Below are 22,773 nucleotides of genomic sequence, written 5' to 3'. Positions count from 1 at the left end.
ATGCTACAGAACTGGTCTGATTAGGAAATCATCGTCAATGCCTTGATCATACTCATTTTCTTTCTTTGCTAAGAACTCAACGTTACTTGCTTCCAGCACAGATAGCACTTCTGCAACAGGAATCTTGTAGCTACCCACCACTGCCTCTTAGGTTATCAGCTCCTATAGGAGCAGTGGTCTTTACCTCACACCAAGATAACTCCTCCAGCGCACAAAGGGTCTTCAGATCCTATGCACCAAAACAAATGACAGTGTCCACTACAGTGCAAGAGAGGAGGACTTAACTTTATTAATAGAACTTACTTATTTTCATAGAACTAGAGCTAAATATGAGTCACCGATTGAATCTCATTTGCAAAAGTGAAAACAAATGACATCTTGGGCTACAAAAACAAATATAAGTTCAGAACAGATAGCATAGTGCTCTGGTTAGATGGCATCCTTTTGATATTTTAAGAGAAGTATTTAGTTTAAAAGAATTATTGACAAACTGAGATTGAACCCAGGAAGGTAACCAACAGAGCAAAGAATCGTGAAATTATTCTTATAAAAGACTATAAAGATAGTTGAAGGATATTTAACCTAGAAAAGAGAACTATGACTTGGAAGACATTGTTCTCTGTACCTTTAGAGGGCAGAATTTAGACTAACCAGGTGAGAGTTACAGGGAAGCACATTTTGACTCACAGGGAAGAACTGTCCAATAATTACGGCTGTATAAAAATGGAGTCGTTGCTTTGTTAGAATCTCATCATTATATGTGCTATTATGTACTGGTTGGATGATATTATAAAAGTAATTCTTGCATAGAAAAAGAAGTTTGATTGGGTAAACTCCAACATTCATTCTAACTAAAGATTCTTTGATTCCAAAATAACATGTTAATTAAACTGAGATCTCTTGAGTTAATTTTGGGAGTGACTATTCTGAATGAGAGTCTTAAATTTAACAAGTTTATCTGTGCACAGGCATTTTTCGTAAAGTAATTGAGCTGGTGAATGGTTATTGCTTGTAATAGACCTATAAACAGGATACCAACTAATTAATTTATTTGTCGGAATTTCTGATGAAATAAACAACTTGGGAGAGAAACTTTCACTAAACTTCTGAATCTTATAGGAGCGTAAACAATGATGCTGTCTTTATCTTGATACCTAAAACCTTAACTAAAGTGTTCAAGGTAACTTCCTTCTATTTGGTTTCCTTAGCAACAGAACTTGTCTCTTTTTCATCTTTGATTCTCTGTGCTAAAATAATGCCTTTTGCTTAGTAGGCCTTCTGTCAATATTTATTAAAATAAACTGCTAAAATATTTTTAAGTATATTGGTATACTTGTTTGCCTTGGTAACTACTATATACTAAAAATATACTTTTATACTTAGGGATATTTTAGTGCCTCAGAGTCTTCAGTATGAGCACCAGTTAAGATAGTAGAGTAATATGGAAATTTTAATTTAAATACATAAATAGTAAGCCATAGATAACGCCAGGATGTTGATCATTTGACCAGATTCTGGATTTCTGCTTATTTTCTTATGATTTGACTCTTATGTATAGAAAAAGTGTCAAGGTGAATTAAAGTTTGTTGAGAAGTATCACCTTTGTTTTCTCATATCTCACCTTACTTAGGGAAACCAAGAGCCTAGCTAACGATCCCAGAGTGTGTTGATTCCCAGCTCCTTCACCCTCTAGTGTTAGTAAGACATTAAGCCCCACCTCCAAGGTGCTTTCCTTTTTGCTTCCAGGTGGCTCTGACCAGCTTTGTAGCAGTTACTGATGTCTTCTCACCATTGTTCCTGTTGGTGTCACTTTCCAGTCTGACAGTGGGGGTTTATTTGGCCCTTGTTGCTTCTACTGTCACCTCATTCAAGAAATGACCAGCACTGTTGCTCCTGGGGCAGTTATTGTTAGCACTTTGTTCCCATTTTTCTTCTTTTCACTGCTGCTGCTGTTCATCACTGCGTTTCTGTTCTTACCTTGTCTCCTCATTATCTGATCCTGACTCTTCCTGCCATTATAGGGGTTTTTGAAGTTAAGGGAAGGTTTGTCTCAACCAGTACTTACCACTTTCTTTTTCTCTGTGTGTTCTGGGATCATGGCGAGTATAACCACATCTGTCTTCCCTCCCGCAATGAGTCTGCTCTTTCATATTTGCCATCTCTTTTGCGGAGTATTTTTTTAGCAAGTCACCTTGACTGAGCCAGATGACTTTTGAGATCCTTAATAAATACAGTATTTTGTTATATACTTACAAGCCCTGTATCCCATTAATCCCAACTCTGTTACCTCAGAGTGAGTTCTCTGACCTCCAAGAGTTGGAACTCCTGGCTTTGTTCTTCTCTGTGTTCTAGTCTGAATCCTTATGCCCATAAATCTAATCAAAGCCCTTTTCTCCCAGCATGTCTTTATGGGGGGGGAAAGGAAGATGGAGTTGTCATGCAAGTAGGACTCTTAGTGACCTGCTCTGATATCCTGGAATGCCTTAGACGTATATACAACCACACATCAGCCCCTTTGAGTCTTGTTAGATGTGTCAGGGCTTTGATACTAAAAATAATGCTGAAATTTATTAGAAGTTAAATGTCTCTTGTTTTATATATCATGGTCACTACAACTTTTTGCTACAGTTACTGTAACTAGCAGCATGAAATATTATACATATGACTTTTCTTCCTAAATTCACAACAATAAAATTTTAAAGAAATAACAAAATATGTGAATGTTGCATTGTTAACGGCACAGGTCTGGGAGTAAGTCAACCTGGGTTTTTAGGACCAATGGGTGGGAGTTATAGGTAAACAGATTTAGCTCAGTATGAGGAAGAACTCTGTAAAGAAAGCTGTTGGGCCAGCCCTGGTGGCCTGGTGGTTAAGTTCAGCACACTCCATTTTGGCGGCCCTGGTTCAGTTCCCATGCATAAACCTACACCACTTGTCTGTCAGTGGCCATGCTGTGGCAGCGGCTGACATACAAAAAGAGAAAGATAGGCAGTGGAGGTTAGCTCAGGGCAAATCTTCCTCAGCCAAAGAAAGAAAGCTGTCCAAGAGGCTCAGGAGTGATCAGTTCCCCATCCATCTTTGTAGGTGGTAATACATGTGCTGGATCTTCACTTGATGGTACTGTTAGGAGGTTTAATTTCTTTTGAGTGGATGGTTGGAGTTGATGCCCTTTAAGTTTCTTCATAAGTCTAAAATTTTATGATTCTATAGCCTTGGGTAGATTACTTAAATTCTGGCCATTATTTTTCACATATGTGAAATGAGGATGGGCTAGTGCAAATTAGATTTAACAAGTTTCCACGAGCTCTCAGGTTTTTAGGTGGTCATAACTATGCTAATATCTTATGCTATATCTTAAATTTATTTTAATAATAGGGAGATCAGTATTCTAAGAATTTTTTTGTAAGACCGCTGATTATCTTTGGCGCACTACTACAGATCTGACTGAACTTAACCAAGTTCTTTAGGTTCTATGGAAATTATAAGTAACTCAACTCAAAACTATATGTAGTAGATTCTCATTCCCACATGAGTAGGCATTATTTACTTATTTCATAATTTAGCAAACTAAACCATGGAGAAGTTATGTCCTTTATATATTACTTAGAAAATCTTAACTACCCTTAGAAAATGCTCTAAAGCATAGGTAACTATTTTTTATACTGGTGGAAATCACATTATTATATTAAAAACTTTGCCCTTTACAATTTCTCCTTCTAAGATATAAACATCAATTCCAGTAGAGAGGCTTAAAATACTAGTTTTGATACATTAATGAGTCTTGTTTGTGAAAATGAATCATAACAATCATCCATTCATAAATTTAGCCCATTTTAGGTTAAATGAATGACTATGACTCATCCTGAGTGCTTTATGTAATAGTCCCAGATTGTCCCTAAAAGCTGTTAAATGTTACTTTTTGAGAGAAATCATGTTATATATGACTTAGTTAAGAGAAAATTGCAACATTTATGCTAAAAAGGAAAATATAGGCAAATTCAGTTATCATCAATTCTTTATGTTCCTAATGAATAAAATATTACTGTTAAAGTTATTCTCTTGGAAGTAAGAAATCTAAACAAGTTTAGTGAGTTCTGTTAAAATAAGTGACACAAATCTCGATTTAAAAAAATTTTAATGAGTAGCGGCAAACAGAAATTAAGACCCAGAAATAGAAATGTGTGAAATAGCTTGTATTAACTTTTCAATAAATGTTTTTAAACCTGTTGCATTCTGACATTTTTATGTTGGTTAGTGACTAAAATAGAGCTATCAAGATCTATGCCTTCTCTGAACTGGCCTCACAAAGTAGTATTTTATTACATAGGCAGAAATATGGATATAAAAAGTTAATTTTTGATGCAGTTCTCTCTCCCTTTCCCTTTTAGGAAATAAATCTCTTACTAAAGGTTAAGATAGGATAACAGCTGGGAAATGAGGAGGATAGGAAAACAGATTGACTTAGAATGGAAAAAATGGAAAGATTAGATAGTTTTAAAGGCAAGAAAGAAAAATGAATTTGGATGCTTTAAATAATTAGGAGAGTCAAAAGTTAAAGAAGAGCTAGAGCATCTGTATTTTAAGCAGATGTTAAACTAACAACTCTTAAGAACTGCATATCTAGGGCAGTTTCTGTTTGATTTTTAAAGCCGCCTTTTGAATATATAATACTAAACAGTTGTAAAATAAGTATGTCTAAGTAAAAGAAAATGGTAACATGTTTTTATGAGAGGGAGATTGGTTTTTTAAAATTAAATGATCATTCCATGGTCAGTTATTTTTGTTTAAAAGTAGTTGTTATGTCTTAGGTAATGGATAGAAAATTAGAAATAATGTGTTTTCTATAGAAGAAAAATTTTGCTATCTGTTCTTAATTTCTCAGATACTTGCTTCTCCCTAGATTATTATGATTAGATTTTTATTAGAATCAAATTTTCTGAAGGCCTTTGATTAGAATTAGCATCATTACTTGTTTGCTTAGGTTATGGTTAGCCCAATAGTCATACTGTCTTTACTGACCATCCAAATTAATTTCTAAACATTTTTAACTTTTTATATCTGAAACAATTAAGGAAATGTGCAATTATAATGAAGTCTATTCCTGGCACAGTGTAGGCACTCAGTAAATATTTTTTTAATGGAATAAATGATCTCAGTAGATAGTTACGTGCAACGTATAGGTAATCTCTTATTTTTTTGTACTATCCATGTTTTTCCCTGAAATATTTCTTTTAAAATCTCATTTCATCATGAAGTGATTTGGAAATGGAGGCCAAAGGGACTGTGTTTGGGCTAAATGAATTATTACACAACTTAATAACACTCAGATTGACTCCAGAAGTCTCATACCTTGGGAAAATAATCCATAATAGTAGTAACCATGATGATCCTATACTGTTACTACTTCTAGACACTCTTGTCAAGGTCACCAATGACCTATATGTTGCCAAAATAAGTGGTCTTGGTTCTCATCATATTTGACCTCTCTACCAGCATTTGATACAGTGTATTATTCCCTCCTTCTTGGAATACTGTTCTCTTGACTGTTCCTTCTATAGTTTACATATTTTCCTGGTATTTCTCCTGTCTCACTGGCAACTCCTCCTCAGTCTTTTTTGATGTGTATTAAGATTTAAGTTCAAAAGTATGTAGCAGATAAGTGAAATAAGCCAGACACAAAAGAACAAATACTGTTTGATTCTACTTAGTCAAATTCATAGAGACAGAAAGTAGAATGGTTGATTGCTAGGGATCGGGGGGAAATGGGGAATTATTTTTTAATGGGTACAGAGTTTTAGTTTTGGAAGATAACAAAAGTTCTGAAGATGGATGGTGGTAATGATTGTACAACAATGTGAATGTACCTAATGCCACTAAACTGTGCACTTAAAAATGGTTACAGTAGTACATTTTATGTTATGTATGTTTTAACCACAATTTTGAAAAAATAAATTTTAAAAATTTATTTTCTTTTTTTTTTTTCCTGTGAGGAGATCAGCCCTGTGCTAACATCTGCCAACCCTGCTCTTTTTTTTTTTTTTTTTTTTTGCTGAGGAAGACTGGCCCTGGGCTAACATCCGTGCCCATCTTCCTCCACTTTATATGGGACGCCGCCACAGCACGGCTTGCCAAGCAGTGCATCGGTGTGTGCCCGGGATCCGAACCGGTGAACCCCGGGCCACCGCAGTGGAGCACGCGCACTTAACTGTTTGCGCCACCGGGCTGGCCCCATAAAATTTATTTTTATGTTTACCAAAAAAAAAAAGTTTGTAGGAGAGACCTGAAGCCAGAGCTTAAATGATGTGGTAGGCATAATATTAAAATGGCCCTCAAGATCATTGCCCCTTATTATACACACTGTACATAATCCCTGGGACTATGAATGTGAGGAATTTTACTTCCATGATTGTGTTATGTTATATGGTGCACCTGACTTAAGAAAGAGAGACTGTCTGGGATCAACCTCACCTAATCAAATGAGCCCTTAAAAAGGGACTGGACTTTCTTGGAAGTAAGAGATTCAGGAATGGGCCATGTGGCAAGGAATGTGGGTAGCCTCTAGCTGAGAGTGGAACTCAGCTGACAGGCAGCAACGAAATGAGGACCTTAGTACCACAGCCTCAAGAATCTGATTTCTGCCACAACCACACAAGTTTGGAAGTGGACTCCAACCTCTGGATGAGAACACACCCTAGCCGACACTTTAATTTTCACCTTATGAGACCCTGAGCAGAGAACCCAGTCAGACTATGCCCGGACTTCTGAACTACAGAACTGTGAGCTAATAAATGGATGTTTTTTTAAACTACTAAGTTTGTGCTAATGTTACACAGCAATAGAAAACTAAGACAAATGATATGAACTTTTTTTTTCTTGTGCATTATAGTTCAAAGGTAAGCAGTTAGTGCTTGTATGGAATTCTCTGCCCCAAAGGTGATACAGGGACTCAGGTTACTGCTATCTTGATCTGCCATCTCTAAGATATTGCGCTCATCTGCATGGTCCAAGATGGCTCACCACTATGTCCATGTCCCAGACAGAATGGAAAAGGGGAAGAGAAGAAAAAGCGATATGAAATACACCTTCTTTCTTTAAGGACATACCCTGGAGATGGTACACATCACTTCTCCTCACATTCTCATTGGCCATAGCTTAATTGACCACTTCTAGCTAGAAAAGAGGGCTAAAAAAATGCCTCTGGTTAGGGTGACCGGGTGTCCAACTAAAATCCAGGAGATTAAAAAATTCAGGGGATTATTACTGTGGAAGAAGGGAAAAACAAATACTAGAGGTAACTAACATGCCACAGACTATTAAAAAAATAATAATAAATCATGAAAGATCTTCCAAAAGTAATTACAGTGTTTACTTATGGGGTGGTTGTGCATGAAATGGGAAACAAGGATGGAGTGAAAGTTTTCCCTCTATATCTTTTTATTTTTTTTCATTTTTGAACCTTATAAATATACTTCCTATTAAAAATATCATTTTAAATAAATAAAACAAGGGCTGTATATAAGAAACTTCCATCTCCCCTCTTTCTTTTTACCCAAAAGATACTTATCTACCTTTCCTTAGCCACATTTCGCCTGTCCCTTTGGTGTTAATGTTTCTCCATTCTTCTGCTTTGTCCCTCTTGAGATTTTTGTCATTTGGAGTTTAGCCAATGAGCTTGGCCCAAAGGAGGTCATATCAGATACATCTATATAGATAGATAGATATATCAAGAATTAAGTATATTAGGTATTTTTAGGTGTTTGATATATTCAAATATATTTTACAATAATTAATAGAAAAAATTCATTCCACTTTTGTTGTCATTGTATATGCGCAGTATTTTAACTACATTTTAGGCCGTATCAGTTTTTATTTGTGAATTTTTATTTATAGCAGAGCTTTACTACCATTTATAGAGAGAGCGGGGTAGTGCATTCTAGGTTTGAAATATCCATCTTGCCAATTCACTTACTAGTAAGTTGGGAACTAGCTATATGAAGCAACTTCCTCTTCTTGAGGAAGAGATATTGTGATTTGATCAAATCTACCTAACTAGCTGTATAAATTGAAGAAATTTCCACAAATAGCCAAATTAGAGAGCTACACTTTCTAACTAGATTTGATTAAAACTTGTCACAAAAATCCATTTAAGCATGTATTACACCTAACTGAGTAGTTTTATAGCCTTTTAAGAACATTAGTCACACATTGATTAGGACCCAAGTTTATTTACAGAAAAGTCTGTGTCACTTTTTTGTATTTATTTCTACAATTACAGAGATTGGCCTTCCTAAAACACTGTGTTTTTCATTACTATGCTAAAAACAAACCAAAAAACCTTGCCTTCTCCCATTTCGTATAGCATAGAACCCTTAGCCTAATTATCTAGGTACTCCATCACCTGGTTTCAATCTTTCTTCCTAGCTTTACTTCCAAGAATCTTCCACTTCAAATATTCCAGGATTAAGTAGATACCCTAGTCTCTAAATATTTCTTGCAGAGACCCCCTTCATGCCTTTGTTCACATTGCTCCTTCTTCGAAAAATCACACAGGAGCATGCACACACATGTTCAGGCACATGTGCACACACACAAGAGCTTTCTGAATCTTTCCAATCCTTCAAAACCCAGTACTAGTTTCATCTCTTGAGACTTTGGCCACCCCAGTGTTAAAAAGTGCTCGTTAATTTCCTGTTGTTCTCATTTTCTGGCCTTTATCTCTAACCTGGCATAAGTTATTTATTGGTTTTTGTCTTTTATCCATCCTGGAGTCTGCCACTAATAATGTAATTGTGTGCTCACCATCTCCCAGCATTGTGCTTTGTGCACTGCATTAATCTTGTTTAAACTTGAAAAGAGTGAGAAACCTGAGATTCACAGAAGTTTCATACCTAATTATTGGTAGATCTGGGATTCAAATTACAGTCAGAGATCTGAGATTTCTGACTGTGAAGACTACAATTTTTATCACTACACCAAGAAATCTCAGCATCAGCTGGGGAGTTTACACATACAGGTAGGTGTCTGGACCCACATTGACCCTCCTCAAGTGATTATGATACAAAACTATGATACAAAACCATGACATGATGGTATTCTGCTCCTTGTGTGCTAGATCCTCCTTCCCCTCCCCATAGCACCTAGAACTGCCCCTTGCATATATAGAAATTCAGTAAATTTTTATTCACTTATTTTAGGAATAAACAGTAAAATTGTCTTCATTTTGGCATTTCTTTATTTCTGATTGCAAAAACAATGCCTTTTAGATCCTCAAGTAATGGAAAAAGGGGAGAAAAATAACTTTAATTAGTATATATGATACTAGCTAATAGTTATTAAACAATCACTGTACCAGTTACTGTTGTAAACACTCTGCATATAATTAACCTATTTAATTGTCCCAATGACCTTGTGAGATAGCTATTTCTATCTTCATTATATGGACAAGGAAACTGAGACGTAAGTTAATAACTTGCCCAGAGTTACTAGTTTCAAAGTGGCTGAGCTGGGAACTGAACTCTAGCTAGAAGTCTGTCTATAGAATCCATACTTTTAACCATTACTTTACAGCCACTTCTCAAACATAAAGTACCTAAGATGGTACTCTACTCAGCTCATCAATAGTTAGTTCCTCCCAACCACATACTTTCTTCCTGAAATATGTTCATATACTTACTGCAAGCCATTCAAAATTGTATGCTAGAAACTAGAGTGTCTTGTTTCTAAAGAGCTGAAACCAAATTACTATAAACCAAGAACTTTACTGATAAATTCATCTCTGAACCCCAAGTGGCTACCAAAGAGTGCCACTAAGCTTTATATACATTGTACTACGACATGCTGGGGCAAATAAAATCTCCTTTACTTTTCATTGCAAAATGTAATTTTTCCTCAGAGCATTGAGAGAACATATTTTATTTCATTTACCAATCCTTTTCTTAGAAGAGAGAGCCCACCAAAATAATTTTAAGGAGTAAGCAATACTAGATTTTATATTAAAAACAGTACATGTTAAGAGTTTGAAAAGGTTCTTTTCTTATTTTCTCATTCATAAGAAAGATCTTAATTTTTATTACCCTAAAAAGGTCAGGAGGGAGGGTTAATATCATTTGATTCCACCTTCTCATCTTTTTGGGAAGAAATTATCACTTGACTTGAAGATATTTTTGCTGATGATGATATTATTAGAGTTAATAACTATAGGCATAAAAGTGTGTGCTTTAAACTTTAACCTAGCACCAGGTTTTCTTGTAAAATACCTTTCTGATTAACTGAAAATCAGAAAGCCTTTTTCCAAATTATATTACTGAAAATGTTTACAAAATAAACACTTAAATTTAACCTTAATAAACAGAATATACTGAAAATAATTCAGAATCTTCCAGTGCCCTAAATCATTATAAGCATTAATACTGATTGTATGATACCATAGTGGAGATTATTTAGAAGACTGAGTTGAATAAATCATTGAGTCTAGATTAGAATGAGGCCTAGAGGTTTCTTTTTAAACATATTTTTTAATTTAGCAATTTATTATGAACTTAATATGTATGATTACGATTCCAAAACTGAAGATTTAGTGATGAGTAAAATAGACCCTATCTCTGCCCCTCACAAAGTTTACAGTCTCCTAGGGGAGACAGACAATTAAGGAATTCAATAAAGTGAGAGAAGTGCTGTGATTGAAAAGAACAAGAAGGGTGCTATGGAAGCTCATAGCAGGAGCATTCAAAACAGTCCAGGGATTAGGAAATACTCAAAAGATGAGTTGTTCTTTACTTTTTACCTCCTCAAAATGGAAGATTAAAAAGTTTTGGGGCTGGCCTGGTGGTGTAGTGGTTAAGTTCTCTCGCTCTGCTCCAGCGGCCCGGGGTTTGCAGGTTCGGATCCCGGACGCAGATCTACGCACCACTTGTCAAGCCATGCTGTGGTGTTCATCCCACGTAAAGTAGAGGAAGATGGGCACAGGTGTTAGCCCAGGGCCAATCTTCCTCAGCAAAAAGAGAAGGATTGACATCGGATGTTAGCTCAGGGCTAATCTTCCTCACAAAAAAAAAAAATTTATTAGGGTCTGGGCCCGTGGCCTAGTGGTTAAGTTCTGCCTGCTCCACTTCAGCGGCCTAGGTTCATTTCCCAAGCACCAACATACACCACTCGTCAGCAGCCATGCTGTGGTGGTAGTGACCTGCATATAAAATAGAGGAAGAATGTCACAGATATTAGCTCAGGACAAGTCTTCCTCAGCAAAAAAAGAAAAAAAGTTTTATTAATTAGTGGTTTCAGTTAATCAGGACTACCATTTATTTGATTATACATTATCAAGGATATCAACAGAATTAGCTCTTTTTGTAATAAGGAAAATATTACTTTTAATGAATATATATGCATCAAAAATAATTTTGGCACATTTCCTTCAAATGCCTGTCCCTGTATGGTAGGATTACAGGAGTTTTTTCCTCCTTTATACTTTCTGTATAATTTGATAATTTTGACAAATATTAATTGCTTAATTAATCGTAAATGATGTTTTAACCCCTTTAAGTTTTCATCCAACTTTTTTTTATAAAATTTATAGATTTTTTTTCTTTAAAGCTGAGACCCTGCACTCATTCAGGAAAATGTTGTACCGTGTATTTTGATGCAGATAAGTGGATTTTTTAACTAGTGAAAACAAAAAAATGGGACATACCAAGCTTATAAGTAAATAGTAGTAGTTTGACAAGTTTTTAAAAATCAAGGGGGTGGAAGAAAAGATGTATAAATTTGATATCATAATATAGAAATGGCTTAAAGAATTCTGACACTCAGAAGGACAGCTAAGAAACCCAGGGCAAAAAAGACTTTATACGTTGAGGATTTTGTTGATCCCAGAAATGTATGAGTATAAGCCAGGCTGTATTTATGGAAGAAGATGTATTTCTTTGGATCCTCTCTATTTAACCAAACCATTCTTTGAAGGTGTGCTAGGGAAAGAGACCAGTATTTACTACAAACCGACTTTGTACTTTACATACATTTTCCTAACCCTATGAAAGAGTGTCTAGATAGATTACCTTTATTAAAAATAAAAACCAGGGGCTTGCCTGGTGGCATAGTGGTTAAGTTTGCACGCTCCACTCCAGGTTCGCAGGTTCAGATCCCAGGCATGGACCTACGCACTGCTTAGCAAGCCACACTGTGGCAGGCATCCCTTATATAAAGTAGAGGAAGATGGGCACTGATGTTAGCCCAGAGCCAATCTTCCTCAGCAAAAAGAGGAGGATTGGCAACAGATGTTAGCTCAGGGCTAATCTTCCTCACCAAAAAAAAACAAACAAAAAAATAAAAAAGACTCTCTAAAGTTAGCTTCAGTAGAAGGATCTCCTGGGGGGAAGGGCAACTGAATTACAAATACAGAGATTTACCTTAGTTTAGCCTTGTAATAACTGCAGCCACAATTTTGGACTCAGGTAAATACTAATTAGGCATTCTAGGGCCAGCCCCGTTGCGTAGCAGTTAAGTGCGTTCGCTCTGCTGCTGGCGGCCTGGGTTCGGATCCCAGGCGTGCACCAATGCACCGCTTGTCAGGATGTTCAGAGAACATTTATATAAAGTTATAAAGAGACTACCATGAATTTACATAATCTGGTTTACATACCCTTGTACCATCTGCAGAGATTCTCCCAGGAAACAGAAGAGATCTTTCCTGGTTCCTTTCCTTATATGGCAACATGTTGAATGTGATTTTTATTACTTACCTAGATATATGGAGTAGAAGAATCATTTTTTCTCCAACTTATCTAGGATTCATCCTCACAATTCTCATTTTCCTCTATCATGGCAACTAAGCATAGTTTCATTTCTCAGAAAGATCATTCCTGTATCTACAAAAGTATAACTTGTGCCCCTGGCTGTGGTTATGGTATTTTATTAAGGCACATCCAAACATGCCTCCATTAACCATAAGAGCCATGCAGTAAGGTAATAATGGTGGTGGTAGAAGATTTCCTTATAGGTATGTGTTAATTCCTCTAAGGCTCCAGAGGTTACATAACTGTCTGCCAGAGTCATAATTTTAGCATAGAAGTCTGATCCCAAAACCTGTGCAATAACATTATCAACATTTTCAGATGTTGATAATGTTCAGATGCCTTTCAGTAAAACTAAAAACAGCAAAACCCCAAGAACGTGTCAGTGGGAAGAAGACTAAGGTAGCAGTGAATTGTGAGGCCATGGCATTGTGCTCTAAATGTTATTTGTCAATCACAACATGTTATTTAAAAAGCTTAATAAATGTTGGCACGTTTTGCAAAAGATCTGTCTGAAGAGCCTGGCTACTCATGTGGGTGGTGGAACCTTAAAACATATTTTAAAAGGTCCAGACCTTAAACCACAGAAGTTGTGACGAAACTTAAAGATAAATATAGTCTGCTATGTGGAAAATCTATAATTAAATTGAAAAAGCTTAGCTATTATGTAAAAAAGAACCTAGCACAACCCTTTTCAACATTAGCAGTACTGATTTAATGCAGTCTGTGTATGTTGGATGACTGGTCTCCTCTGTCACATGGGCACTTTTTTTTTCAACCCCTGTGGCCTTAATGTTTGATCCTAACAGGATTTGCGTCATTGATCCATATCACTGCTTGTGTGATGTCAGCGTGTGGGTTTGCAGTTATTGAGACATAGTTAACCTAATGTGCTGCAGTAAATCCCAAGCACTGTTTCCTACTAGAATAACAAAGAATGATTCATCATTGTTCACATTAGACTGATACTAAAAATAGTAGTGTTCACAACCTGCTGCATTCATGAACATTAATATCACAGCCTTTGTAGCTTTCTAAATAAGAGCACTAAAAATAACTTCTTGTTTAGAAACAGGTGCTTAGTAAACACATCTCCTACTTCAAGTTTTCTATCTATATGCAGTTCAATTTGGTCCTCACGGTAGATTCTAATGATAATATGATAGTCATTCTTCAAACTTTTCCTACTTAGTGTGCTTATCACTGATACATCTAAATGCTTAGCAAATCTAATTATAGAAATTTTCAATTACCTGTATACAGATAAATGAAATTACCCATAATTCTGAGTCATACTTAGTCCCCTAATTTAAGCAGTCTAATTTATCCAACCTGAAAAAAGAGTAATAAATTTTCAAGGAAAAGAAAGGCCCCTCAACATCTAAGCAGTGAATAATGACCTTGGTCTTTTTCTGTTTTCTTCAATAACTTTCTGCCTCATTCTTCTCCCAAATTGTGATCACCCACTTCCTAGACCCAAGGCCTGTGCTAATTGCTTGCTTCATGTGAATAAATGTTGCCAGCTGTTTTGTAGCTTTAACAAATAATCATCTCCCTTTAATAGGGTGACCTCATGTCCCAATTTGTCTAGGACAGTCCCATTTTATACCTCTCAGTGTCTAATTGGTTTAACATTTGTCCCAGACTTTTCATTTTTTTTTTTTTTTTGGTAATTATTTATTTATTTTTTAAGATTTTATTTATTTATTTTTTTCCCCCCAAAGCCCCAGTAGATAGTTGTATGCCATAGCTGCACATCCTTCTAGTTGCTGTATGTGGGACTCGGCCTCAGGATGGACAAAGAAGTGGTGCCTTGGTGCGCGCCCAGGATCCGAACCCGGGCCGCCAGCATCGGAGCGCGCTCACTTAACCACCAAGCCACAGGGCCGGCCCCAGACTTTTCATTTTTTAACAGAGTATAATTAGTAGTTCCATTAAAATAAGCTGTGATGCATCTGGTCAACCATCATTTTGTATTTCCAGCTTCTGCCATGATCTCCTCTAGTAAGCAGTTTATCTATCTCTTGTTTTCACTTTAACGTGTGCTTAAATCTCAGAGGCAACCAGAATAAACTGTTTCCCTTTTCCTGACCCTTGCCAGAAGCAAGTCAAGGATAGCAGTTAAGATACTTAGTAGTAAAGCAAAGTACTCTTAGGTATAGAGGGCTAGTGACTGCTAACTCCTTCCAGTCTTCTGGTGGTGGTGGCTGTCGAAGAATGTGATGCTCCTGCCCCTGCTGGCCACTTGGTGTCACCAGGCCACCAGTTGGAGGGATCAGTGGAAAGTATATAGGTTAGATGAATATGAAATATATGGAGGAAATAAAATCTAAATACCCCTGCCATAAAATATATTAAAAATAGTCTGAATGATTTTGTCATTTATTACATAAATCTATAACTATTAGTGGCAGTGCTTTTTTATTTTGCAATAAACCCTTTTAGCAATAGTGAGCTAAAAAAATCTAAATTTGGTAAAACATTCAAAAGAATCATAAGTAGAAACAATTCAGTGAGTTTTCTTTGTAAAAATATTTGAAGGTATTATACAGTACCAGTGAAAATATTTTGAGTGAAATATTTACACATTTCAAAAAGAAAAAAAAATAGAGCTGAGAATATCCTCCACTTAGCAGAATTTGCTCCCAGCTTACCAGATAGCACCTCAGGATCAGATTATTTTCTTAATACAAATATTATAGTCTTAAATTAAAATACTGTAGAAAAGAGTCAATTGAAGCTATCAGCAGCTTCAAATTTATTGATCATAAAATACAACAGTTGAAGGCAGTTTTATGAAAGAATTAAAATAAGACTATATTGGAAAAAGAAAATTTTCAGTTAAATGCCAGTGATATGGAATTACAGACAGATATAGCTAACAAATTGATTAAAATACATGGATGTGTACTAAGAATAATTGTTCTGCTAATATTACTCTTTCATATTCTGATATTGAATATAAAGAAGTCTATAAAATGCTCTTTGTACTCACATATGTGTTTTTTAATATAGTGTTTTAATTTTTTAATATATATATATATTTTTTTGGTGAGGAGATCAGCCTTGTGCTAACATCTGCCAATCTTCCTCGTTTTTTGCTGAGGAGGACTGGCCCTGGGCTAACATCCGTGCCCATCTTCCTCCACTTTATATGGGACGCCACCACAGCATGGCTTGCCAAGCAGTGCATCTGTGCGCGCCCCGGATCTGAACCGGTGAACCCCGGGCTGCCGCAGTGGAGTGCGCACACTTAACCGCTTGCGCCACCGGGCCGGCCCCAATTTTTTAATATTTTTAATAGAATTCCTTTTCATGTCCCTCAATATAATAAAAGCAATTTGTCAATCAATAAAGAACTATTCCAAATTATGTAATTTTAATGATTTTTTAGCTCCCTCTTTCACTTTCAGAAGTGTCCTAGATTGAATAATGGTAATATGGTTATGCAACCTCTCCTCTGTTTTCTCCCTCTTCCATTACCCAAGCTCAGTCAGCCTTGAGAACAAATCCTTCTCTCTCTTATTACTAAGAGTTGTTCCCAAATCCTTGTCCATAGATTTGGGGAAATTTCACCAGTATAAGAAATGGGAAAAATAAGGATAATATAGTGAATTTTTCATTAAGCTAAATTTATTCAACCTAAAGACTTTTTTTTTGGGGGGGGGGATGGTGGGAAAGATTCACCCTGAGGTAACATCTGTTGCCAATCTTTCTCTCTCTTTTTTTTAAAATCTCCCCAAAGCCTCAGTACCTAGTTGTAAAGTGCTTCTAGTTCTTCTATGTGAGCCACTGCCACATCATGGCTACTGACAGATGAGTGGTGTGGTTCCACACCTGGGAACTGAACCTGGCCCACCGAAGCAGAGCACACCGAACTTTAACCACTAGGCCATCAGGGCTGGCTCTAGCTTTTATTTTGGTTCTATGTTTCTCTCTTAAATCTTAAACTATCTCTTGGAACAGGTTGGCTATTATGTAATTCACTGACTGTTTTCCGTATGATATCCCTCACTAGAAACTTTTAGGATCTTTCTTCCCAACAGTTTCAGTGAGATACATTTAGGTACATTTTGCTTTGTTATCATTATATGCAACTAGCAGATATTTGGGGAGTATTGTGTAGAGTCTTCCATCCAAATGTTCAGTGATTTTCTGTCTGTGGTTCAGTGCTTTTCTATTTGTGGTTTATCTTCAAGTGAATTTTGGTGTTAATTGTGCTGCAGTTTTCTCATTTATTTTATAATTTGTAATATTTGTCATATCCTAAACAACAGAGGCAGTGTAATGTAGTGGTGAAGAGCATGGATTTCAGAGCTAGACTACCTAAATCTGTTGACAGCTTACTAGCTTTGAGACCTTGCAAGTTACTTAACCTCTTTGTATCTTAGTTTCTTCACCTGTAAAATGGAAATAGTTATTCTATTCATAGGGATATTGTGCGGATTAAATGAGTTAATTTCTCTAAAGCACTTAGACCAGTGTTGGTACTCAGTAAGTGCTTATAAACAGTGTCACCCAAATATAGTGGTAGTGCTTGTGTTGACAAGCCTACCTGAAAATCAGTAGCCCAGGAATGCTAATAGTTAATGTGTTAAAATGTAATCAAGAAGTCCCAGCAGTTGCTGTGACATGTCGTGCTATTAATTTAAGAGAGCCTCTGCAAAATATTTGAGACAGTGTTGTGAAAATAAAAAGCAGGTGCATTTTAAGTTTGCTAAAATTGTCATATAATCAGGTAAGAAAGGGAGAAGGAAAAGTATGCTCATTATTGCATAATGCATTCCTATAATTGTAATGTTCTCAATGCATCTTCTCACTTTATGTTTATTCCTATAAATAAATGTTTGATGCACATTCTTGAATTAACAAAGTCTTTAGGAAACATAAAATACATCTATCTTATATTTTCCTTATTAGAACTGAAAAGTCCTTGAAAGTATGGACGGTGTCACTAATCCTGGGCATTAGAACTCTGTGCCAACTGTAAGGATAGTAAGGGTATAGAGCTAAGTCTTGTTAGAAGGGTACTGAAGACAGTTGAAAATACCAAACAAGACAGAAATGACCAATTTTGTAAATAAAAGTTTGTAAATAACATTGAAAGAGTTCAACTTCATGCTGAGATATGTGGTTGAGGTCCAGTTTGGGAAGGTCCTTAAAGAGTGGTGAAGATGTCTGATAATCATTCTAGAAAATAAGATAGATTATTAGGATAAATTCCTGAAAACATTCCAGAGCAGTGCTGACTGCTCAGTTAAGGTTGGAGATAACTAAATTTATAAACATGCAAGGCTGAGTACCATTTGATTTCTAGAGTTCAGATCTAAGAGAAGATAAGGTAATTATCTGATTGATTAAAATTGGGGATTTTTGAGGGAAGGAAAGTAAAAGGAAGACATGGATGGGAAAGGAAATCAGGCTCTGAAGGCATTGTTGGATGAGGAGAAAAGAGAGATCATTATGAGAAAGAACAAATATAGAAGAAAGAGAACTAGAGAGATGAAAGATAGATATTGTGGCCAGAGACTAAAACATGAAAGTTGAAGATTTCAAAGATGAGATAGTGGAATTCTAAGTGACAAGTTCCAGGATGTGTCTTTGAACATGGCTTACTAAAAACAGAATGTTAGAGAAGACTTCAAGAAAGTTTGAGGCTAAGTTTTTTGGACATTAAATTCATTGTGCTGATGGGCAAGAGTTGGGATAGAGAAAAAAAACTGTCAGCACTGTGCTCAAGTTCTCGATAAATGAGGGCTGAGCATGACAGCAGTGAGAAGGGGTAGAGGGTGGTATACTCAGATGGCGTGATCTCAAAGAAAGAGAAACTTGAGCATGAAATGGGAACAACAGTGGTAATGGGAAGCAGCCTTGGGGTATCTGGAGACTGCCTCAGGAGAGAATGGGAAGCCTGTGCTCTCAGGGGCTGCTGGAAAAACTGTCCTAGGGGAGAGTCAGGTTTCATTTAAAGGAAACACATGAACCAGTGTTCTGTAAAAAGGTTGAAGATATAGGGAAATTTATTTATAATAGAGGAAAAGATTCTAGTGAGTACAATGGAAAGAATTGAGGAGATCATCAGTTAAAGAGAGTCAAGAAATGGAAACACAGCTGTGTGTGAGAATGTGAGCCAAAATGAGAAAGTGGGCTGCAGGGGCTCGCTTTTTTGTTTAGGAAATGAAGATCAGAGACATGGTTGGGTTTACTGGGAGGCTGAGTCCAACATTTACCAGCAGATTCTGTTGAGACCAGGAGACTCTCTGCTCTTAAGTCTTCTTCTTCAAAGAAGCCTTGCCTTTTAGTAGGAACTTAAAAGTTAACAATTACCCTTCTTGCCCACCTGTGAGAATGGTCCTTCAGTGTCTTATCTCCTCTGGGGTATCTGGCATGTATTTATTGAAACCTATTGCTCCAGGTTCTCTTTTGCCAGTTCTTTTCCACCTTTTTGGGAGACTGGGCCTTTTTGAACATGGTTTACATATTTTGTGTGTGTGTGTGAGGAAGATCAGCCCTGAGCTAACATCCATGCCAGTCCTCTTTTTTGCTGAGGAAGACTGGCCCTGAGCTAACATCTGTGCCCATGTTCCTCCACTTTATACGGGACTCCGCCACAGCACAGCCTGACAAGCGGTGCGTCGGCGCGTGACCGGGATCCAAACCCCAGGCCGCCAGAAGCGGAGCATGCGCACTTAACCACTATGCCATGGGGCCAGCCCCTACATTTTTTTTTTTTTTAATATAGCCTTATTATTAGATAATCCTGGCTTTGCCTCATTGTGTGCCCTTGGCAAGTTACTTAACTGAATTCTGCTTCAGTTTCCTCACCTATAAATGATGCCTACTTCAGTTATTGTGAGGATTAAATGAATTAACACATGTAAGACACTCCGAATGGTGCCTGGCACATACTCTGCACTATATAATTATTATTTCTGAAAACATTTGGTGATCATACATTTACTTATAATAATAACTATCATTTATTGAGTGGTGCCAACCAGCACCACTTTAAATTTATCTAATTTAAACTTTAAATTTATCTTATTTGATTCTCACAACAATGCTATGAGGTTGATTATTTTAACCTTTCTACAGAAGGAAACTGAGACTCAAAGAGGAGCAGTAAATTGCCTTGCTAATAAATATTGAAGCTGTTATTAAAACTTAGGTCTTTTGATAACCAAAATCCACTTTCTTTCCACTGTGCAATTTATTACGAATCACAGTCATTATCATTACCTGTATATTTGTTAGCTATTTGTAAATTCCTTAACTTACATGGCACCATAAAGTAATGAAAAGACCTCCAAAAGTTCTTAGTCTTCTTTCCTCTCCTTAACTGGACATCTTTGGTCTCCTTCCTGGTCTCCACCTGTGCTTGGGTAGAGTGCTCTGAGCCTAACCCTGTCTTTTCAAATTTCATGGATATGAGCGAGAATGCTATCCACTATGTATCTGTATTAACGTCCAGGTTAAATCTTAAAAGAAACAAACAAAAATCAGAAAAAAGAAAGTGAAACCAACAATAAAAATGGTAGCTTTTATTAGCTGGAGAGGCAGATGCCAGCCTGAAACAAATCCCACATTTGAGGAACACATTGATCAAGCTTCTATCCTATAGATAATTCTTTGTGTACTGTGGGCATTCCTTAAGGATTGAGTGTGGAGGGTGGATCAAGTTACACAAGGACATTTGAGATCGAATCTTCTAAATTAATAAATGTTATATGTGTCCTAAACTTTCTAAGCAGCGGGCTGGATAATAAACTTTGAATTAGAAGCTAGTGCCTGTGATGTTATCGGAGGAAAGTGAAAACAGAGAATCGTTTTACATCAAATATATATTTCCGTACGTATATTCCGATGAGCTTTTAAGTGGTTCATAAGGAAGTCTGAAAGATCGTCAAATTCAAGGCAGCCGCAATAGAAATCATTTAATCATTTACTATACCTGAAACGCTGCCAGCAGGAACGTTCGCTTTTTTTCTCCTTCCTTTTCCGCGGCTCACTGCAGGTCACGTGATAGGTATCACGTGACTCGGTCAAAGGATCTTTTCCTCTCACAGCTTTGCGGAAAAAAAAAAAACCAAACCGTTCTCCAATTAAAGCTGTTAACGTGTACTACGCTGTTTCCTTGTTGGATTTTCTTGTTCTCTGCTGCTACTGTAAAAACAAAATGAGTGGTAAGATTTGCTGACTCTTTTTGAACATTTTGTTTTTATTTTAAAACATAGAAAGCATTGTATTAAAGTCATGCCGTGTGTTTTTTTCCAATAGATGCCAGATCAATCGCTGTAAAAATATTTTAAATTGTTACCATGTAGTTATAAAAAGATAAGACTGTATTTAGAGTTGGGCTGATTTTATATTCCACAGAATATTCATTTCCAACGCCTTTATTTTACTTTGTTTTTATTTTTACAACTAAAATCTGAAAATTGGTATCAGATTATTTGGAAGCCATTGTGCAAGCTTGCTTATAAAGAGAATGTGTAGCACGCTAGCAGCCCGTTGCATTTTAAGAATTTAAACTTAAATTTGTAGCTTTGTTTAAAAAAAAAAAAACTCTTAAATGTGAATGTATACTACTGAAGAAAAAATAAAGAATAATTTAACTTATTAGATGAAATATCATTTTTATTAAGTCACTGATGGCACTTTTTAAGGAATTGAGGTGTGGGGCTTCTCAAATTCTTAAGACAATTGGTGAATAGAATTGTTTCTTCTTCGGCAAGGTTTTGGATTAGGAAATATATTCTTAAAAAATTATCAATAGCTCTGTGATTTGTGGTAGATTTTGCTCAAATCATGTAGATTGTTAAGGAGTTGCCAGGTGTATCTACAGTTGTTCACATGTTCTTGTGCCGTATGTGCATTTAATGGTGCAGTCTGTAACAGATTTAGCTTCCTCATCGGGACAAAATCCCCCTCACTGCGTTTAATCAGGGTTTGTGGTTGATCTTTTCTTACTTCTAAATTAAAAAGTTTTGTTGGAACAAGAAAGTAACCGAGCATTCATATCTTGAAGTATGCAAGGTTTTAGGGTTTTGCTACTATAGACAGAAATAGCAACAGAAATGGTGCTGTAAATATTGTAGTTCTAAACATCAATACTTGTATTTACTATTTTTACACAATGGGAGTTTTATGTGTCCAGTGTTTAATGTTACTTCACACCGTATTTTATATATTAAATATGGTATCCATGAATTGCCTTTTAAAAAAAATATATAACTGTACCGTTTCTGCCTCAGGATAAGAAAATTTACGTGCTAGAGTGAAATGATTACTTCAAAGGGAGATGAGTTAATCGTTATTCCTGGACTGCAACTAATAATGTATTTATTGCTGGTTTATTTTAGGTTGGGTTTGTTGTGTTCTGTTTTCAGCATCACGCTTAAATATAATTAAAGGATAAAGTAGAATTTTGTACTACTAAATTATAAACTATTTTAGCAGCTCTCAAAGTACAATATGGTTTGAATTGTAGCTGCATAGTATTTATATATTAATATTTTTAGTAAAAGAAGGGCAACCGAAAGCAGTTTTGTAGTTTTACAATTTTAAATGTAATCAGCAATAAGTTATTTTTTATTCTGCTGGCTAAAAAATAAAAACAAAAAGAACCCCTATTCTGATGACTTGATATAAGGATTAAATTTGACAACGTGTGAAGGGAACCACAGTCCCTGGCGCATATAATAGAAGCTCAATAAATATTAATTCCTTTTACTAAGATTACAAATACGATTTTCAATGAATTCTCTTTCTGGTTCCCAACTAAATTTTGCGTATTATGAATATGTAAGCAAGCTCTCAGGATTCAGAAAACTAGTTTACTGTAGTTTTATATAAATTAGCTAATAGAAGTGAATGAGCACTAGTTTAAAACTGTTCTTATTTTCTCGAGTCCAGCATATGGGAGTTAAAAGGTACATTTTGAATGAAGCCTTTCTTGCCTAGAGGTATAAAGCACCTCGCAAGTTTT

The 22,773-nt window shown here is 36.1% G+C and overlaps 1 protein-coding gene and 1 long non-coding RNA gene across 3 annotated transcripts in view; one reads left to right on the top strand and one right to left on the bottom strand.

Moving 5' to 3' along the window:
- Positions 1-20,786, bottom strand: part of LOC131410194 (uncharacterized) — a 151,601-nt gene extending 130,815 nt beyond the window's left edge. The window contains exon 1 of the long non-coding RNA XR_009221190.1: positions 20,737-20,786. This is a non-coding gene — a long non-coding RNA (uncharacterized LOC131410194). The remainder of the gene's footprint in view (positions 1-20,736) is intronic.
- FNDC3A (fibronectin type III domain containing 3A) overlaps positions 1-22,773 on the top strand; it is a 179,991-nt gene that overhangs the window by 85,601 nt on the left and 71,617 nt on the right. The window contains exon 1 of one of the 2 annotated variants that reach the window (XM_058548160.1): positions 20,897-20,968. The exons of the other annotated variant lie outside the window; for it this stretch is intronic. Coding sequence (XP_058404143.1) covers positions 20,962-20,968 — 7 coding nt within the window. The 5' untranslated portion in view covers positions 20,897-20,961. Of the gene's footprint in view, positions 1-20,896; positions 20,969-22,773 lie in introns of those variants that run through there. 2 annotated transcript variants of the gene reach the window in all.

This window comes from Diceros bicornis, chromosome 9 (assembly GCF_020826845.1).
Source record: "Diceros bicornis minor isolate mBicDic1 chromosome 9, mDicBic1.mat.cur, whole genome shotgun sequence".
In the NCBI taxonomy this organism is placed as follows: Eukaryota; Metazoa; Chordata; class Mammalia; order Perissodactyla; family Rhinocerotidae; genus Diceros; species Diceros bicornis.
Note: the sequence above shows the minus strand (reverse complement) of the source record. Positions and strands in the feature narration are given on the sequence as shown.